Source organism: Colossoma macropomum, unplaced genomic scaffold (genome assembly GCF_904425465.1).
Source record: "Colossoma macropomum unplaced genomic scaffold, Colossoma_macropomum, whole genome shotgun sequence".
NCBI lineage: Eukaryota > Metazoa > Chordata > Actinopteri > Characiformes > Serrasalmidae > Colossoma > Colossoma macropomum.
Genome location: NW_023494784.1, coordinates 26,165,408 through 26,181,175, shown reverse-complemented (window position 1 = coordinate 26,181,175; position 15,768 = coordinate 26,165,408). Strand labels below are relative to the sequence as shown.

At 39.8% G+C, this 15,768-nt stretch overlaps 1 protein-coding gene across 1 annotated transcript in view; it reads left to right on the top strand.

Annotated features, from left to right (window-relative positions):
- kcnj3a (potassium inwardly rectifying channel subfamily J member 3a) overlaps positions 1 to 13,254 on the top strand; it is a 28,094-nt gene extending 14,840 nt beyond the window's left edge. Inside the window, exon 4 of the mRNA XM_036573757.1 lies at positions 12,645 to 13,254. Coding sequence (XP_036429650.1) covers positions 12,645 to 13,243 — 599 coding nt within the window. The 3' untranslated portion in view covers positions 13,244 to 13,254. The remainder of the gene's footprint in view (positions 1 to 12,644) is intronic.
- The last annotated feature ends 2,514 nt before the right edge of the window (positions 13,255 to 15,768 follow it).

Here is a 15,768-nt window from a genome sequence, read left to right as displayed (position 1 = left end):
TTCACATGTACCTCTATTTAACAAACTGTTTCACTAGCCTATCAGTGTGTACATTTTATATTAATTCCTCACTAATATTCTTGATAAAATCATCATACCCATTATGTATGAAAATAAAGACTCTCAATGTCTACATGTATCACAATAAGTGCAGTTAAAGTAAACCTACTTCAGTAAACCTTACTTTATGATGACTGGTTTATTATGATCATTTTGAATTCAACCAAACAGATCAAAAATACATTCTGTGGTCCACTGGACAAAATCAAATGCTTTGCTATTGCCTGTATGTATTAGCAGCAGCTCACCTTGTTGATGCAAAGAATCATAAAAATGTGTTGGCACCAACAGAAAACTGAACCAGGGTTTGCTTGGAAGTGGAGGGAGACCTGCAGTTTTTAGCTGACCACGGTTCAGCTGTTTGGTGCAGACCTGAGTAAGAGTGGAGTGTTCACACCTGTCAAAATGGACCAAACCAAAGGTTTGATTGGTCTGCACCAAACAGGGTGGGTGTGAAAGTGTCCCCTAAATGACTAGAAAATTGGTCACCCATTACCATGACTAGAGAGAATAAAACATTTATAATGTTTAGTCCAGGGGAGGCAAACTGCGATCCTGGAGGGCCATTGTCCAGCACAGTTTGGTGATTTTCCTGCTCTTAACACAGCAACTAAACCTAGCAGTTAACTGCTGAGTTGAATCAGCTGTGTTTGTGAAGAAAAATCAGCAAACTATGCTGGACTCTGTCCCTCCAGGACTGGAGTTTGCCCAGTTTCAGACACAAATCAAGTTTACTTTTTACTGTAACTATAGTACCTAGGCACATTTAACTGCCTAAGTGCTATAACAACTAACATCATACATCATACCATGATGGATATTGGCCAATTAACAATAAACCTACTTTTTATAGCCCTAAGCATAGATTAGTGTGCGTGGTGGAAGACCATGATGATTTTCTCATTATTTTTCTCCAGGTCAATTACTACTATGCATTCTTGTGGTAGTAAATAGTAACCTATGATAAGAATTAAAATAGTCAAGCAGCTTAATGCCGTGTTTGCTTGTTCCTGCTGAAAAAAGGCCATACTGCAGAAAAGTTGTTAAATTAGTTGTCATATAGCAGGCAGTGTTATTCAGAGCCACATTCAGAGGTGAATGATTTGTCGTTCTTGTCTGGAAGAGAAATTGAATAAAGGCTGGTGGTGTTGTCAACTATGCTATCCATTTGAGTGATTTGAAAAGAATGGAGATGGTCAGCACTTGTGACACGTGCATTAGTGCATGTGCTAGCTAAAAATGGGACACTAAAGTTTCTTTTCAATCATCAGGTGTAATTCTAATATCAGATCAATAATTAATGTGTTCCATTTATTGGTAAGTCATATTGCAGCCGCTGAAGCTCTGTGCACCGCTGACTGTTTCTACAATAAATTATCTGCATATTCGGATTTGAACTCTTTCCATCCTCTGAAATATCACAGCAAGTGCCCCTGAATGCATGAAATTGCATTCGGTGTTTAGATGTGGGCTTCATCTTTAACAGTTTCATTACTGGAATTGCCCATGACTACAGAATTCATATATTCATGAAGGAGAATTCCCCCACGAATCTTCTGCTGCGTTTCTGCTCTGCTGTGTGTTCTGCAAGGATGCAGTTCAGTGCAGAATCCTATTACAGTGACTGATAAAGATCCCCACAAAGGCAAAGTTCAAATTTAGAGCTGCTCTGAGATCAGTCCGATAAAGATCCATATAAATGTCAAGTTTAAACGTGGCTCTGCTCCGCTGCTCCCCGATCAGCCTGATAAAGGCTTTCATAAGGCTGAAAGCACAAGCCTTAATATAACCTTCTCCTTCTACCAGAAAAAAATTGCAGCTCTTATTCTAGATATTGAGGAGATGAACCAGGCCCCATTTTTAGCACACTCTCGTGGATGTTATTGTTGGTGGTGGTGTAGAAATGTCGACCCAATGGGTGGTGGATCTATTTCAGCATTTGCTACTAGTATCACAACATTCCTCATGCCAAGTGGAAGAGTTAAATGAATCTTTAGAAGGCGTTTTATGCATGGATTATTCAGCGTACTCTGTACAGCTGTATGCATTCAGACGCCCCCTGAGATCGAGTCAGTGTTCACTCTCCCAGCCCCCACTGTGATTCTACACACAAACCAAACGTCATTGCTCTGTAATTATGCCTCTGAAGAAAGAGCTCCTCCTAACTGACAAAAGGATGAACAGGGCTGGGCATGGTGGCATGTTTCAGGCAGCGTGTGAGCTGTGTGCAGGGTCCTGCGGAAAGGGCCAGCTAATTGTGTCTTTAGGGATTTGTCAGGGATGTGTTGAATGGTGATAAATCAGCGTAGGTGGAGGTGAGGCGCAAGACCCCACGTGAACCCTGTTTGCTGGGGACGCTATATCATCCCTGGTAACCGTCGTAACACAGAAGAGAGGCAGTCTAGAGCCATGTAGGGAGGGAGAGAAACTGGAAATAATTGGCACAGCAGTGTAGCTGATGTTCTCAAAGCCTATAAACAGTCTGTGGTTCACATAGGTAATTGAAGTGATGATACAGCTTTTAGAACCCATAACTTTTGAATGACCAGCTGAGATGGTCTCAGAGGCGTTATATCATCATGAAACAGTGGTATAAGGTAACTCCCCTGACAGCTGTATATATTTATATATTTTTTAGTCATGTCTCTCTCGAGGATCACCTATTTGTGCCTTATAACTACATAAAGCGAACTTATAATGAGCATCCTGATTGAAGCAAACAATGTGAGCATTCCTCATCTGCTTATGTAACTGTCTTGTATACCATCTCAATGAATTTGTACAATTAGGTATTAATATATGTGCCATATGAATGTATGAAATTAGCAATACGTATCTTATTGGGGTACTACTTAATGACAGCATTAATGATTTGCGAGCATTACCTATAGAATGGAGTAAGGTATTAATGCATGCTAAATTTGAGGGGCAGAACTCTGAATGAGTTGACCACAGCTCCAAATGGGAGGGAATGCGTCACTATTGGTGATGAAGAAGTCCAGTTTGGTTTTGCTTGGTTCAGTGTTTCTGCTGGCTGGTTGTCAAACAAAATTATTCTGATGATTAAATTAGAAATTGTGTTTACTGTTGATCATATGTGCATTCAGTAAACTGACAGATTGCGATGTCCATTCGATTTTTTTAAATAATCAAAAATATGTGTAGTTAAATAGGCTAAATCTGGGTTTGATCCACATCATTATCTAATGTAATTTCTTTATCTTAAGTCAAGCTGATATGCATTTGTGTGAATATTGGAATTTACCCTTATTCTACTAGCGCTTTTATTCTAATCGGACGAACCTAAAGGTGATGTACACAGATTTGCTTTTTTAAATACGAAGTGCAGTTAAGTGAATTATTTATAGGTCTTACCTCTGTGACTTTTAGGCCAGGTAATGTCAGTGATGCTAATGTTTCCTGCTATTCTCATGTGTTCATCGTTCATATGTGCTCAATACATAAGTATGTTCATATTATTTAATTAGGTTAATCATTTATCCCCAGTCAACAAAGGCATTCTCATCATTTGAATCATTTAGTTTGTCAAAAACGTCAGCTTTTTCAAGGCACAAAATTCTGTAAAGCATACAGGACCTGCTAGAATAAAGACTACCTGCATACATTTGTATTAGACCAATATCAAAACATTTTGTTTGAAGGTCAATCTCTCCTATTTTGAGTTGGACCAGCCTGCAGGAATACATAGTTGATAGAACGAGGTGCTCTGGAGCAGCTGCACATGTGGCGACTTGAGGCATGTTCTTTAATAGTTGCATACAATGAACAAAAAGGGCAAGCGGTTAATTGCAGTTATTTATATGGCAATTAATTGTTAGCTAAAGTGTAATGATTGTGGTAGGCCTACTGTTGATACTACTGAATAAAAAATAGAATACTGTTGCTTCCCAGCTAGAAAAACTAGACCAGCATTTCTGCTCACCAGCAAAACCAGCAAATGTTGTGTTTTGACACTGGTATGCTTGTCAACCAGCGTGACCGTGCTGGGGTGACCAGCTAAACCAGCACCAGACCAGCATAGACCATGCTGGTCCGTGCTGTTTTTTTCAGCAGGGTTGTTAGAAAGCTGTCAATCTCTGCTTGATGTGCACACTCTGAGGGGAGGGGTAGCAGGGGTAGGCTGGTGGGTTGGTAGTTTAAATGCCTTATCTGCCCTGATAAAGGCTGCAATCTGCTTTTAATGTTTGGGTTACTGGCACTATTGATTGATCGTGTCTGTGGGTCTCTGAAGACCACATTAATCGATCGTAGATAAACACATAGGCACATTGACGTTTTGTTCGCCGAAGTGGCCACTTTCGTGAGGCAGTCCTTCTGGAGGTGAGCTGCTATTTTTGTCCCAGTGTAATGCTACGCCTGTCAAAGCTTTGGAAAAGGCTGTGTCAGAAAAAAATAGATCCTGACTTTCTTTCTTTCTTTCTTTTTTGTGCACATTACATACAACCTGTTTCAGAGGTTGTTTAGTTGAAGGAACAACAAAAGGAAACATGTATTCTAGTGGTGTTAGTGCTGTTTTCAGCTTGTAAAAACCCGGCTGTTTGTTTATGTCACTGTAAACCAGCTCTGAGGAGATTTACCATTTTATGATTTTATGATCTCAGGCTCCTATTTTTGTATTATTAGTCCTGAATTCCATTTACAATCCTTTATAGCTGGTTAATGTATTTAAATTCTCATTTTCCACCTTTCATATGCATCATGAATTACAAGCCTCTGTCATCTATCTCTGTGTAAAATATCTTGCATGTATTTAAAGTGAAGTTGAATTCCTGACACGCAGTATATTAAAGTGCTTGATAAGACTATGAATATGAATATATGGAAATGACTCTGAGTCATCAAAATAGGTGTCGGTCACACACTGTGAACTCAGAATATGAACTCACGCAGCCCCTCAGATGAGTGGTGAAATGTCTGCAAGTACCACAGTACCACAAGTCCAGTTGTCTTGACTTACTATTAGCTTTCTGTTTTGGGATATATAAAAAACTGTCTTTGAAACCTAAGGACATTGTTTAAAATGTGCCAATAAGTGTGTTTTTGCCTGTAATAATGTCCTTTGAATAGATGCAATTAAACATAAATACAGTAGAAAGGATGGCTCCAGATTTCTGGATGCCTCCAGCCAACACGTACAATTAATACTGGGCTTCCATGAGGAGAGGTTTGGTAATGGTTAAGTATGGTGGTGAGGTTATCCACTATGCTGTTTGTATGAGTTTAAAAGAATGGAAATACCAAGCACTAGTGACTAGACATGCATCAATACATACATGAGCTAAAATTTGGAGCGCTAAATTATCATTAGTAATAATCTGCAGTAATTTCAATGCCAGGCCCCTACATAAATTTTCCAGTTTATCAGCAAGTAATATATTGGCTGCTGATGTATTAAGCATCTCTACAATTTATGGATGAATGAAAAACATTCTCAAACATTTTGTACTGAAGTAGAAATCATAAATAGTATATTGCCACAAGTATATGTTGTGTTGTCTGACCTGTTCTGGCATGAAAGTATTTCTGTATGTGCATGTATTGTGCTGTGACTGCATGGCACTGATAACCTTATTGTCATCTTTCTACTACTCCACTAATCATGCCCCCCCCCCACCCTCTCTCTCTCTCTCTCTCTCTCTCTCTCTCTCTCTCTCTCTCACAGCCCTTCCCCCATAGCATGTCATTGCTCCTGCCATCTCTTTTCTTCTCTCTTTCCCTCTTAACTCCACACAGCCTCACAGCTCTGTCGAGTGTTGCAAATACACACACAACAAAATCCCCAGCGCTGAATTCACTCTTGCTGTGTTTATTTGTGTCAGGCTGGACTTAAAAGAACACTGTAGGTGTTAAGTCAACACTGTAGATTTTGCTGCAAAGAATCCCTGTATTTACTCACTCATCTTCAAATTCCTCTGCTGTAATTTATTGAAAATCTATGTTCTTATTGGTCCTACATCACTACAGTACTACAGACAGAGTGAAAGACATTTGCTTTTCAGCTGCCCACAGAAAGATTAAATATTGTGCCTTTAATACAGTGTCTGAATTTTGTAATTCTTACATTCAGAGCAGCCAAAGGAAAGCAAATATGTAATTTACAAGCTTTATGCATGTTTGTAAAGTTGCATTATGGCTAAATGAGTTGGGTGAGTTTAGATAAGTAACATGCTAGGACTCAGTTCTTGCCTTTGGAGAAAAAGCCCATATCGGTGCTGTGTGTGCTGTGAAGTTGGCAGGGCATTTCTGAGAATCTGTGTCATGGTTTCCATCTCAGCCCTTCAACCTCACAGAAACCCAATCTACCTCTGTCTGTGTAGACGTACAACTGACGTCTGGGGTCTTTTCGAGGAAAATCTTTTCTGATGTCAGTGCAGAGAGGGACATGTCTGTGATTTTAATATGAGTGTTTAAAAAGCATGTTAGCAAATGTGAAAAACTGGTCATGCTGTTATGAAGAACACTAAGAACACTTCAGATTTAAATCCCACTGAACATCTTTTCGGGGTGTAGCTTGGGCATATGTAAATCATCATGTCTGATCATATATGGTTAATTTACTGTCCTTTCCTATGACCCATTCTCTGTTTTTCTGTTTTTTTGTTTTAGTTTTGTTCTTTCTTACAGCACATTTAATGTCCATGTCCTGAGATCATTGCCTAAATCTGGACCTGCTTATTGCCTCAGGCACAGCAATTTCATAGATCAGTGTAGATTAGCTGATTATTATGAGAAATAACTGTGGACCCTGAGAAAGACTGTAAAAATGACCAATGACTTAGAATTCTTGGAAGTTCACCTTCTGCACTACAATATTTATGTTGTTGAAGGCTTTGTGGGCTTCTTCTGTTTTTCTGAGTTTGATAGTTTGTCATATTTGACAAGTCTCACTCAGTAACTGACAGCCGTTTCAGTCAGTAAAGCATTATACGACAAGAACTACTATGTCATACATTAGGTTTTTTGAGCATATTAAATTATATCAGCCAATATTATCCAAATTTTTAGCTGATTAAAAAACCTTTCATATAGGTCAAGCCCTAGTCCAGACTCCTAATGTAAGGAAGCTGAGAGTGACAGTATTCGCTACGAACATAAGGAAGAAACTCTGAGAGGAATCAAGGTTCAAAAACTACACCCATCTTCTAGGGCTGAACAATTTGAGGAAAATATTGAATTGTGATTTGAACAATATTGCAGTTGCGATTTCAATGTGATTATTATTTACTGTAAATTAAGCTCTGGGCTTTTTTTTTCTTAAGACCAGTATATACATTTATCAGGCTTGAAGCTTGAATGGTGAGTGTAGTGTGCCAGACTGCCAGTTCACAAGCTCTGTGTTATTAGGTTAGATTTCCTGAATTAAAACTTGAACAATGCACACCATCATTAAAATTGCAGATTTTGCAATTTGAAATTTATAATTTTGCACTCACATTTCACGTTGCAATGTGAATGTAAAAACAGTTGATCATTAAAACCTTACCATCCCTCTTTGAGTAACACCAGACAGTGGAATTACAGTTGCACTGTGGTGTTTGTTCTCCTCTGAAAAAGACTTTTGCTCTCTTGAGGAACCAGTTATTATTATAAATAAAAAAGTTTGTGTTTAAATGCTGTTAGTCCAGCTCGCCGTCAGCAGTAATTCCTGTGTGCATGGATGTTGCTGAGGGAGTTGTGTCGTCTCCTTTTTCTTTAGCGGTGTGGAAATGAAGTCAGGTGCTTTGTAATTGTAATAATGTGTGTGCAGGGTAAACCCAGAGCTCAGGGGAGAATCTTGCTTGATTAATTTTCTCTCTGTTGTCATCTACCGCTCACTCTCTGCCACTTTAGCCTCAGGAGTTTGGGACAGTGATCTGAGACTACAGCACAGGAGAAGGAAGGAGAAGGGGGGGAGGGTACGGGGGGTGATGGGCTTGCGGAGTCATTAAGCTCTACCCTTTCAGAGATTTATTGGGTTTGCACTAAAGAACACTGTCCAAACACAAACACATTATGCTGGGTAAGTTTATTGGAGGATGTAATGCCAGTCTCGTAAAGTAAATAGTCATAATGGCCGTATTCTCTCGAAGAAATAACGGTGCTAAGTGCACGCGTGTGTGTGTCTCTGTGTACGTTTGCTGAAAACCACCTTCAAATGCGAGACCCAAACATCGCTGATCATAGCAGCTTTACATGTGCATGCTGGTAGGATTAGGTTTCCATAGAAACACACTGTTGTAGCCATGATTACATAAGTCCTTTTCCCCCTGAGTGAAATAAATTGATGTTATTTTTTCCTCTTTTACCACCTATAGTCTAACAGAGCCATTATACACGTCAGATAGATCAGTTGCATGAAGTGACTGAGCATCGATATATTTGATTTATGTTGTAATTATGAACTATGAAAAAGTGTTTGAGAGAGAAAGCGAGAGAGAGAGAGGCAGAGAGCGAGAGAGAGAGATAATTTGTTTTGATTTGTACTAATTTGTTGCTGCAGTGTAGGTTTAGTTTTTGTCAAGTTCATGTTACATCATAAATAATAAATGTCAAACAGCTCTCATTATTGTTTTAGTTAAAACCTTCACGTTCAGCATGGTAGTGGTGTGCTATTATAGCCCTATGGATTTGTTGTTTTCCATGTATGTTCTCCTTTTTTCACAGTCCTGTTTTTTTTTTCTTTTTATCTCCGTCCCTCGAGTCAAGCTGAGCAATGTCTTTTTCTCGATGACAGGTGTTCCTTTAGACGTAGCAAAAGACAAATTGCCTCTGATGTGTCATATTCCTTTGCAGTGCGCTAGTAAATAACCCCTGCCTTCTCCTTGGCAGGTAGCAGGCAAACAGACAGCACAAAGCTAATGGCCGTCTGAGTTTTTAGCGCTTAGCCACAGTTGGTTCCAGTCCCAATCAACACGGCGTCTTAGTCATCCCAGAATATTTCTGTGCGCCCTGAGCTGCTTGCTCTGGACTCCAGAGCAATGAGGCAGAACCGATGTGAACACCCTAACTGAGCTGTGTGCTCATCCTTACACATATGTGGCTTTGTGTTAAAACGCTGTTAGCCCAGCTCGCCGTCTCATGACCTTGAGAGTACGGCCACAACCTCACAGTTGCACTGTGGAAGTCATTATTCTTCGAAAGAGATCTTTGCTGTCTTGAGGAACAGCCTATTATAAGCACAAAATCCCAAAGCTAGAGCATTCTGAAGAAGACAATGAAGGTTTATATGTAATACAAGCATTTACCGTAGATGCTTTAAATAGAGTACGCCTCCAGCCCTATGAATGGCTTTCGGCTTGTGAGAGCTTTCACGCTCAATAAAAGGTAATGAAGCTGATGGCCGTGAGTAAGTCTGTGACATTTGTAGTGCTGTGAAAAGATGCCTGTGTTTTTACTAGCGCCGAAATCTGTTAGCATCATAAAATGTCTCTTTGTTCAATTCGTGTAAATGAATAAATGAACGGCCTGCGAGCGGAATCTGTCTGGACGCTCGCTTAGAAATATTTCACACTACAGAGGAGGAGAGAGAACAGCCACGAAAGCAAAATGGATTTTTGATGAGTGTAGGGCTGCCCTCTCTGAAAGTAATTTTGTACTTCGTGAAAGTGGTAACGCTATAACACCGAACCCACAAAAGTCCATAGGAATAAAGAAGTCTGTACTGCACTGATAGCACAAGGCCTTTGCTGCTCCTCATGTGAGGAAGCGGTTTATTTGATCCCTTCATATTACTTTCTCCATTTATAGCTTTTCCATTTTTCTAGCCTTCTGTATTTCTGTGTTGAGGTTGGAGGCAAGCAAGTCGAGACTGAATTTAGTTAATGTCTAAGAATGCCTGTGTAATTTTATCATTTATCTTGCAAAGCTCAGGTTTCATTTCATTCATTTGACTGAGTTTGATTTTTCGGGTCCAAGAATCCCTCCTGCTCTCTTTCAGCCATTCAAAAAGACCTGGTGTGAGTGGAGAAGATAAACAGTCTCACTGAATAGCAGAGTTTTGATTTTTTTTCATCGCAGACTGTACAGTTGTATGCAAAAGTTTGGGCACCCCTGTCAAATTACATGTTTTTTTATTTTCTAAGTGAGCACACTTACAGAAAAACACACTTCTAGACATTTAAATGCACATTTACTGTTTATTTGCTGAATTTTAACCTATTGGGGAAAAATTAAACATTAAATGTGGCTGGTACAAAAGTAATGGCAAGTTTTATGTTCTATGCATTATTTTTTCCTTTAATCTAAATTCAGCAGATACATAGAAATTGTTTTATACAGTGAGGATGTGTTAACTTATTTTCAGTTTGAAAATCAACAGAGCATAATTTGACTGGGGGTGTTCAAACTGTTGCATACAGCTGTACATAAAGTAGTGACACCAGCATTGAATATCAAGTATGAATGAAGATGTGATGTTTTTATTGACCTAATCTCATAAAACCAGTCCCTTCATAGCAATGGCCTTTTATCAGGTCTGTTAGGGATTTCCCCTCAAGTAATTTGATTATCTTAATCTTCTGCCATTTCTGACTTGGCAAGGTCAGGATGAAGCTTGAATGGATGTAGGAGTGAAAGATTAAGAGTGCTGTCAGTGGCTGCATTTGCATTCATCGGCTGATGTGACCCGAGCAATTATGAGTGAGCGGTTCAGTAATTGAATTTGTTCTTTGGTGAGAGAATGTTTGCTGAGATACAGAGAGCAGACTGCACTGTTTCACCTCAAAAAGGAAAAGGAGGGAATTCATCACTTCAGTGACTGTGAATGTCAGCAGGGCAGATTGTACCAATTTCAACTATATAAACCAGCGTTCACGCTACAGAGCATATGAAGTGCTGCATTAGTTAACCAATTCAAGGTGTTAAGGAAGTTAAAAGTGCAAAAAACAGACATTCTGCAGCCTGAATGGTTTAGATGTTGTGCTATAACATCACATAACACTGTACCTTTTTTAAAGGTTGAGAAAAAGAAAAAAGAAAAGCTGCTTAATGATGCTGCAGCTGCGATTCAGGTTCAAGTCCCAGCTGTTCCATTTGCTTGCTCGAGGGTCCAGGGGGATGCATTAAACTGCATTGTCATTGGGAGGAAAGACAGTTAGCTCCCTCCATTCAGCTAAGTGTTGGGAGACTCAACATTGGTGCATGGCTGGTGTGGGGTTTGAAAAGATCTTGTGTTAGGCTATACTGACATTAAAGGGAATGAGACCCTTTGTCATGCTGGGAACTAGCTGATGACTAAATTAGGAGAAAATGTGGGGGAATAAAAACTGTGAATTTCACTGAATTCCTAAAGTTTTTTTTCTCATATTGGTGTGTTTATTGCCGGTTTGTTCTCCCTTTGTGCCTAATCACTTAACACAATTGTGTCTGTCCATTGAATTTGGGAATCTCTAGGCACCTCGCAATTCTGTTCAATTTTAACGCAGGATGCCAAGTTGTGATTAGAAAATGATTCTTTATCTTGATTTTCTGTAGCCTACATTATTATCCCTTATTTGTCTAACTTCACAAGTAGTACTGGCTTAGTTGAATCTGAATGTAGCTTACACACTATAGACTTAAAAGGGAATATTTTAGATAACCTTTTGTTCAAATTGTCTGCATTATTGAATCATTACGATGTATACAGTTATTCAGCATGGTTTGAGGTGCGTTCTAGAGACTTGCCAACTCAGATTTCTTTTCAGTGGTGATGATAGGAACCAGGGATCACAATACAAATATAGCCCTTTTGTTTGCTTACCAAAATATACGTCATCTCAGTTCTTATATGTGATGTTGGTAATGAGTGGTAAATTTGGAAAATCTCTATTTTGCCTCACAGCATCTCTCCATGAATGTGTTGTAAAAAGTACATTTTAGGCCAACATAGTCCTTATCATTTTTTGTAATAACTTCCTTTGAGGCAACTTTTAGAGGCATTAAACTCTGGTTCTAATCACCACCATCGTGAACAAATCTGACTCTGTTAGTGTTTCAAAAACAGAGCATTTCAAATGAAACCACTCTGACTGCATTTACATTTCAACGATACATAATTGTACTATAGTAGCATCTCTTCTCTGTCTTGTGTTTCTTTGCTAACTCCTGCGGCAGGTTGCCAAGTGAATAATTAAATGTGGAATGTGAAAGCTCCTTTGACAGGTTTGACTAATGCTTCAGTAATCACAGTAATGCACGTTCAAAGATGCTTGTGTATTGTGTGGAATTTCATGTCACCTCGTAAAGGTATTTTGTACCTTTGAGACAGTATGAACATACACACTGTCCACTACAGTTTTAAGAATGTGTAGCTGTAATTGATTATTTGAATGAGTGTGTTCCCATGTGTACATCTTTCATTCAGTAGTTCAACAATGGCGTTGCTGTATCACTGTGAACGCTTTTGTCATGAAAGTTTCCAATTTCTCTTTGATGTGCTTTGATGTGTAGGATATTTATTGCGTGATGTTGTCTACCTCTAGGATTTTAAGTAGTAATACTCTACAAGGCATAGAGGAGACTTGGCTTTTTATTATTATTTCTGCTTGATTAATCCCTGTCATCTGTATATTTCATGATCCCTCTCTCTATCTTTTCTCCGACAGGCATGACTTGCCAAGCACGGACGTCGTACACAGAAGACGAGGTGCTGTGGGGCCATCGTTTCTTCCCGGTCATCTCCCTGGAGGAGGGTTTTTTCAAGGTGGACTACTCTCAGTTCCACGCCACGTTTGAGGTTCCCACACCTCCCTACAGCGTGAAGGAGCAGGAGGAGGCCTTGCTCATGTCCTCCCCGCTCATGGCTCCGTCGCTGTGCAACAGCGGCGAGAAGACCAGCTCTCTGGACTGCCTGGAGCTGCTGGAGGACACAGAGACCACCACCAAGCTCCCGGCCAAGCTGCAGAAGATGACGGGTCGGGACGGGCTGCCCCGGAAGCTACTCAGGATGAGCTCCACTACTTCGGAGATGACCTACAGCCTGGGAGACCTGCCCATGAAGCTGCAGCGCATCAGCTCAGTGCCTGGGGTCTCTGAGGAAAAACAGGTCTGCAAGGCCACCAAGATCATCACCGAGCCCATTAGCCAATCAGTGGCGGACTTACCGCCCAAACTGCAGCGGTTAGCAGGGGGCGGCGGAGGGGGCCGCATGGACGGACACCTACCCCCCAAACTACGAAAGATGAACTCAGACCGCTTCACGTAGAAGAAGCCACGCCCCAGACACATGTACTGCTCTTTTGCTTTAGGTTACTAACAAAAGAACAAAAATCTTATACTCGGAGAAAATGTAGTGTAGACACATATGCCTACTATACCTATACAGTAGGACGACGTAACGCAGCACATTTGTTCATGTATGTGGATTCACATGCAGCGAGCATATTCTTTCAGGTTGTTGTGATTATAAGCACAATCTGGCATGTATGAAACACTAGGTGCATGGTAATGCAAATTTTCTCTGTCTGTCAGGCATGACGATTTGTGTAAAATACGTTCGAACAGTGAATGAAATTTGCCAAGAAAATCACCACAGACTGAACATGAAGCCATAAGGTTATGCAGTGGACGGCTCCTCATACATGCCTGATATTTTTTAATCTCATTCAGTTTTTGTTGTTTAGTGTAAAAAAATGTTTCCTAAGATTATGTTGAAATGCATGTTTTGCTAGAGAGAGGTAATACAGACAAATGTTAGCCTTAAATATATTACCTTCTTTCTCTTTTCTCAGTTTGTCCATAGTTATTTTTTGAATTTCACAAGATAGAGTATGTTACTTTCTTCTACAAGAGGGGCTCAAGGAACATTCACTGAAATGCTTTGTAAGCAGAGAATCTAAGCTAAGTGCAGCTTCATGGATTTTGAAACTATCAGTCATGAACTAAAAAATTTAGTCATTATGGGCATAGAAATTTATCTACACTCATTAAAAACCCCTGAACTAGTCTGGGCTCTGAAAGAACAAGTTCTACAAGTGATTGATCCACCTTTCAACTAATATTTATTCACATACCGAACTTTGCAAATATCAGAGACAGCCCTTTGTTTCTTTAATTTCCAGTCAAAACAGCCATTAAGTACAAGCCATTATTCCTTTTTCAGCATCATAAAAAAGCAAAAAAAGTATTAGCAGAAAATCACACAACTAAACAACAACAGCTCACCAACTAAATATAATATCAATGTTTTCAGTATTTAGGGTGTTCACCTTTTGCCTTCATCATAACTTCTATTCTTTTCTTGATTGGTTGTTAGGAGTCCCATTTTCTCTGTATCTTTTAATCATTTTTTGAACTACAGTTTTGGAAACTCCTGTTTTTTACTTGTTTTCCTTTGCTTTTGATGCAAGTGGCATAAGGAACATCTAATCTCCTCAGAAATACCTCCTGATAATGGATAATTTGTACTCTATGGACTGGAAATTAAATAAATGAAGGCCAGTCTCTGTCTTTTGCACAGTACTGTAAACCTCAGAAAACACTAAAAACAGAAACGCTAAATTGGCATCAGTGCATTTTCCCTCTAGTTCAATATATCAATAACAAAATGCTGTGTGAACACCCAGCTCTCCGGACCTCAGCAGTGTCGTTCACCATATTCTTAAAAACTCATTCCTAATCGCCATACCAATTAAAATATGTCATGTTTCAGTTCCATTACTTCAATGCCTTATGCTAGACTGTTTTACAAGAACTTTAAATTTTCCAGATTTGCTGTGAATGGTAGTTTGCAGGTATTGTAGCCCTGTGGTACTCAGACTGTTGTATAATTATATCACCTAGTCATAAAATAGCACTTCAGGGTGTTTAGAATAAAAAATGGCAGAACAGTTCTATGCTTAATAACCACTGAAATAAGTATCAGCTCACATTATGGCAAAGTTCTCTCTCTCTCTCTCTCTCTCTCTCTCTCTCTCTCTCTCTCACTCTCTGTCTTCCTCTTTTTCTTTTTCTTTTTCTCTTTTCTGTGATTGAACTGGCAGGTAGATCAGTGCATCAGAGTGCTTGATTGCTTGATCCTCTGAAGTCTTGAAGTGGCGTCTAAATCCTGTTAATGCACCCTGACTGAGCAGCTCTTTCTCCCCTGAGCCTGTGTCTTTATCACCATGGAGATCTCCGCACCTACTGCCATTTACTGTCCCACGGTGAGGAGATGATAGGGGAGATAGAGCCTGGCCTAAAGTATGAAAGCTTTCACACTGCATCCCCTCAGATCATGGCTGCCATATGGCCATGTACCGAGATCAGCACAAGTAAAGCTGCTGTAGATTTTATATAGCCCACCACTCTACCGTGCCGCACTCCTTATTTACTGAAAAGATCAACGTCTTGCTCTGTATGCTCTGTACGCCCCTTCGCTATACATGTGTACAAAGCTAGAAAGCAAGACCTTGATCTTAGACCCAACAGAGAAAGAGAGAATATATATCTTTTTCTATGAGGTCTGAGATCAAGGTCTTGCTTTGTAGCTAACACTCTCTCTCTCCCTCTCTCTCTCTCTCTCTCTCTCTCTCTCTCTCTCTCTCTCTTTTGTGGTTTGCAGCCATTCACAGTGAGATAAAGCACAAGGTTTTTATTACTTTTTTTCTGTTAACCAGATCAGATTAATTCAGATTAATCTATAGCTGACTGGTGATACATTAATGTGTCCATCTTAGAAAGTACCCTGGATACTGTGTGACCTTGTAAGTGCCCAATTCCCAAGGTCACGTTATCAAATCCTGCGTCAGT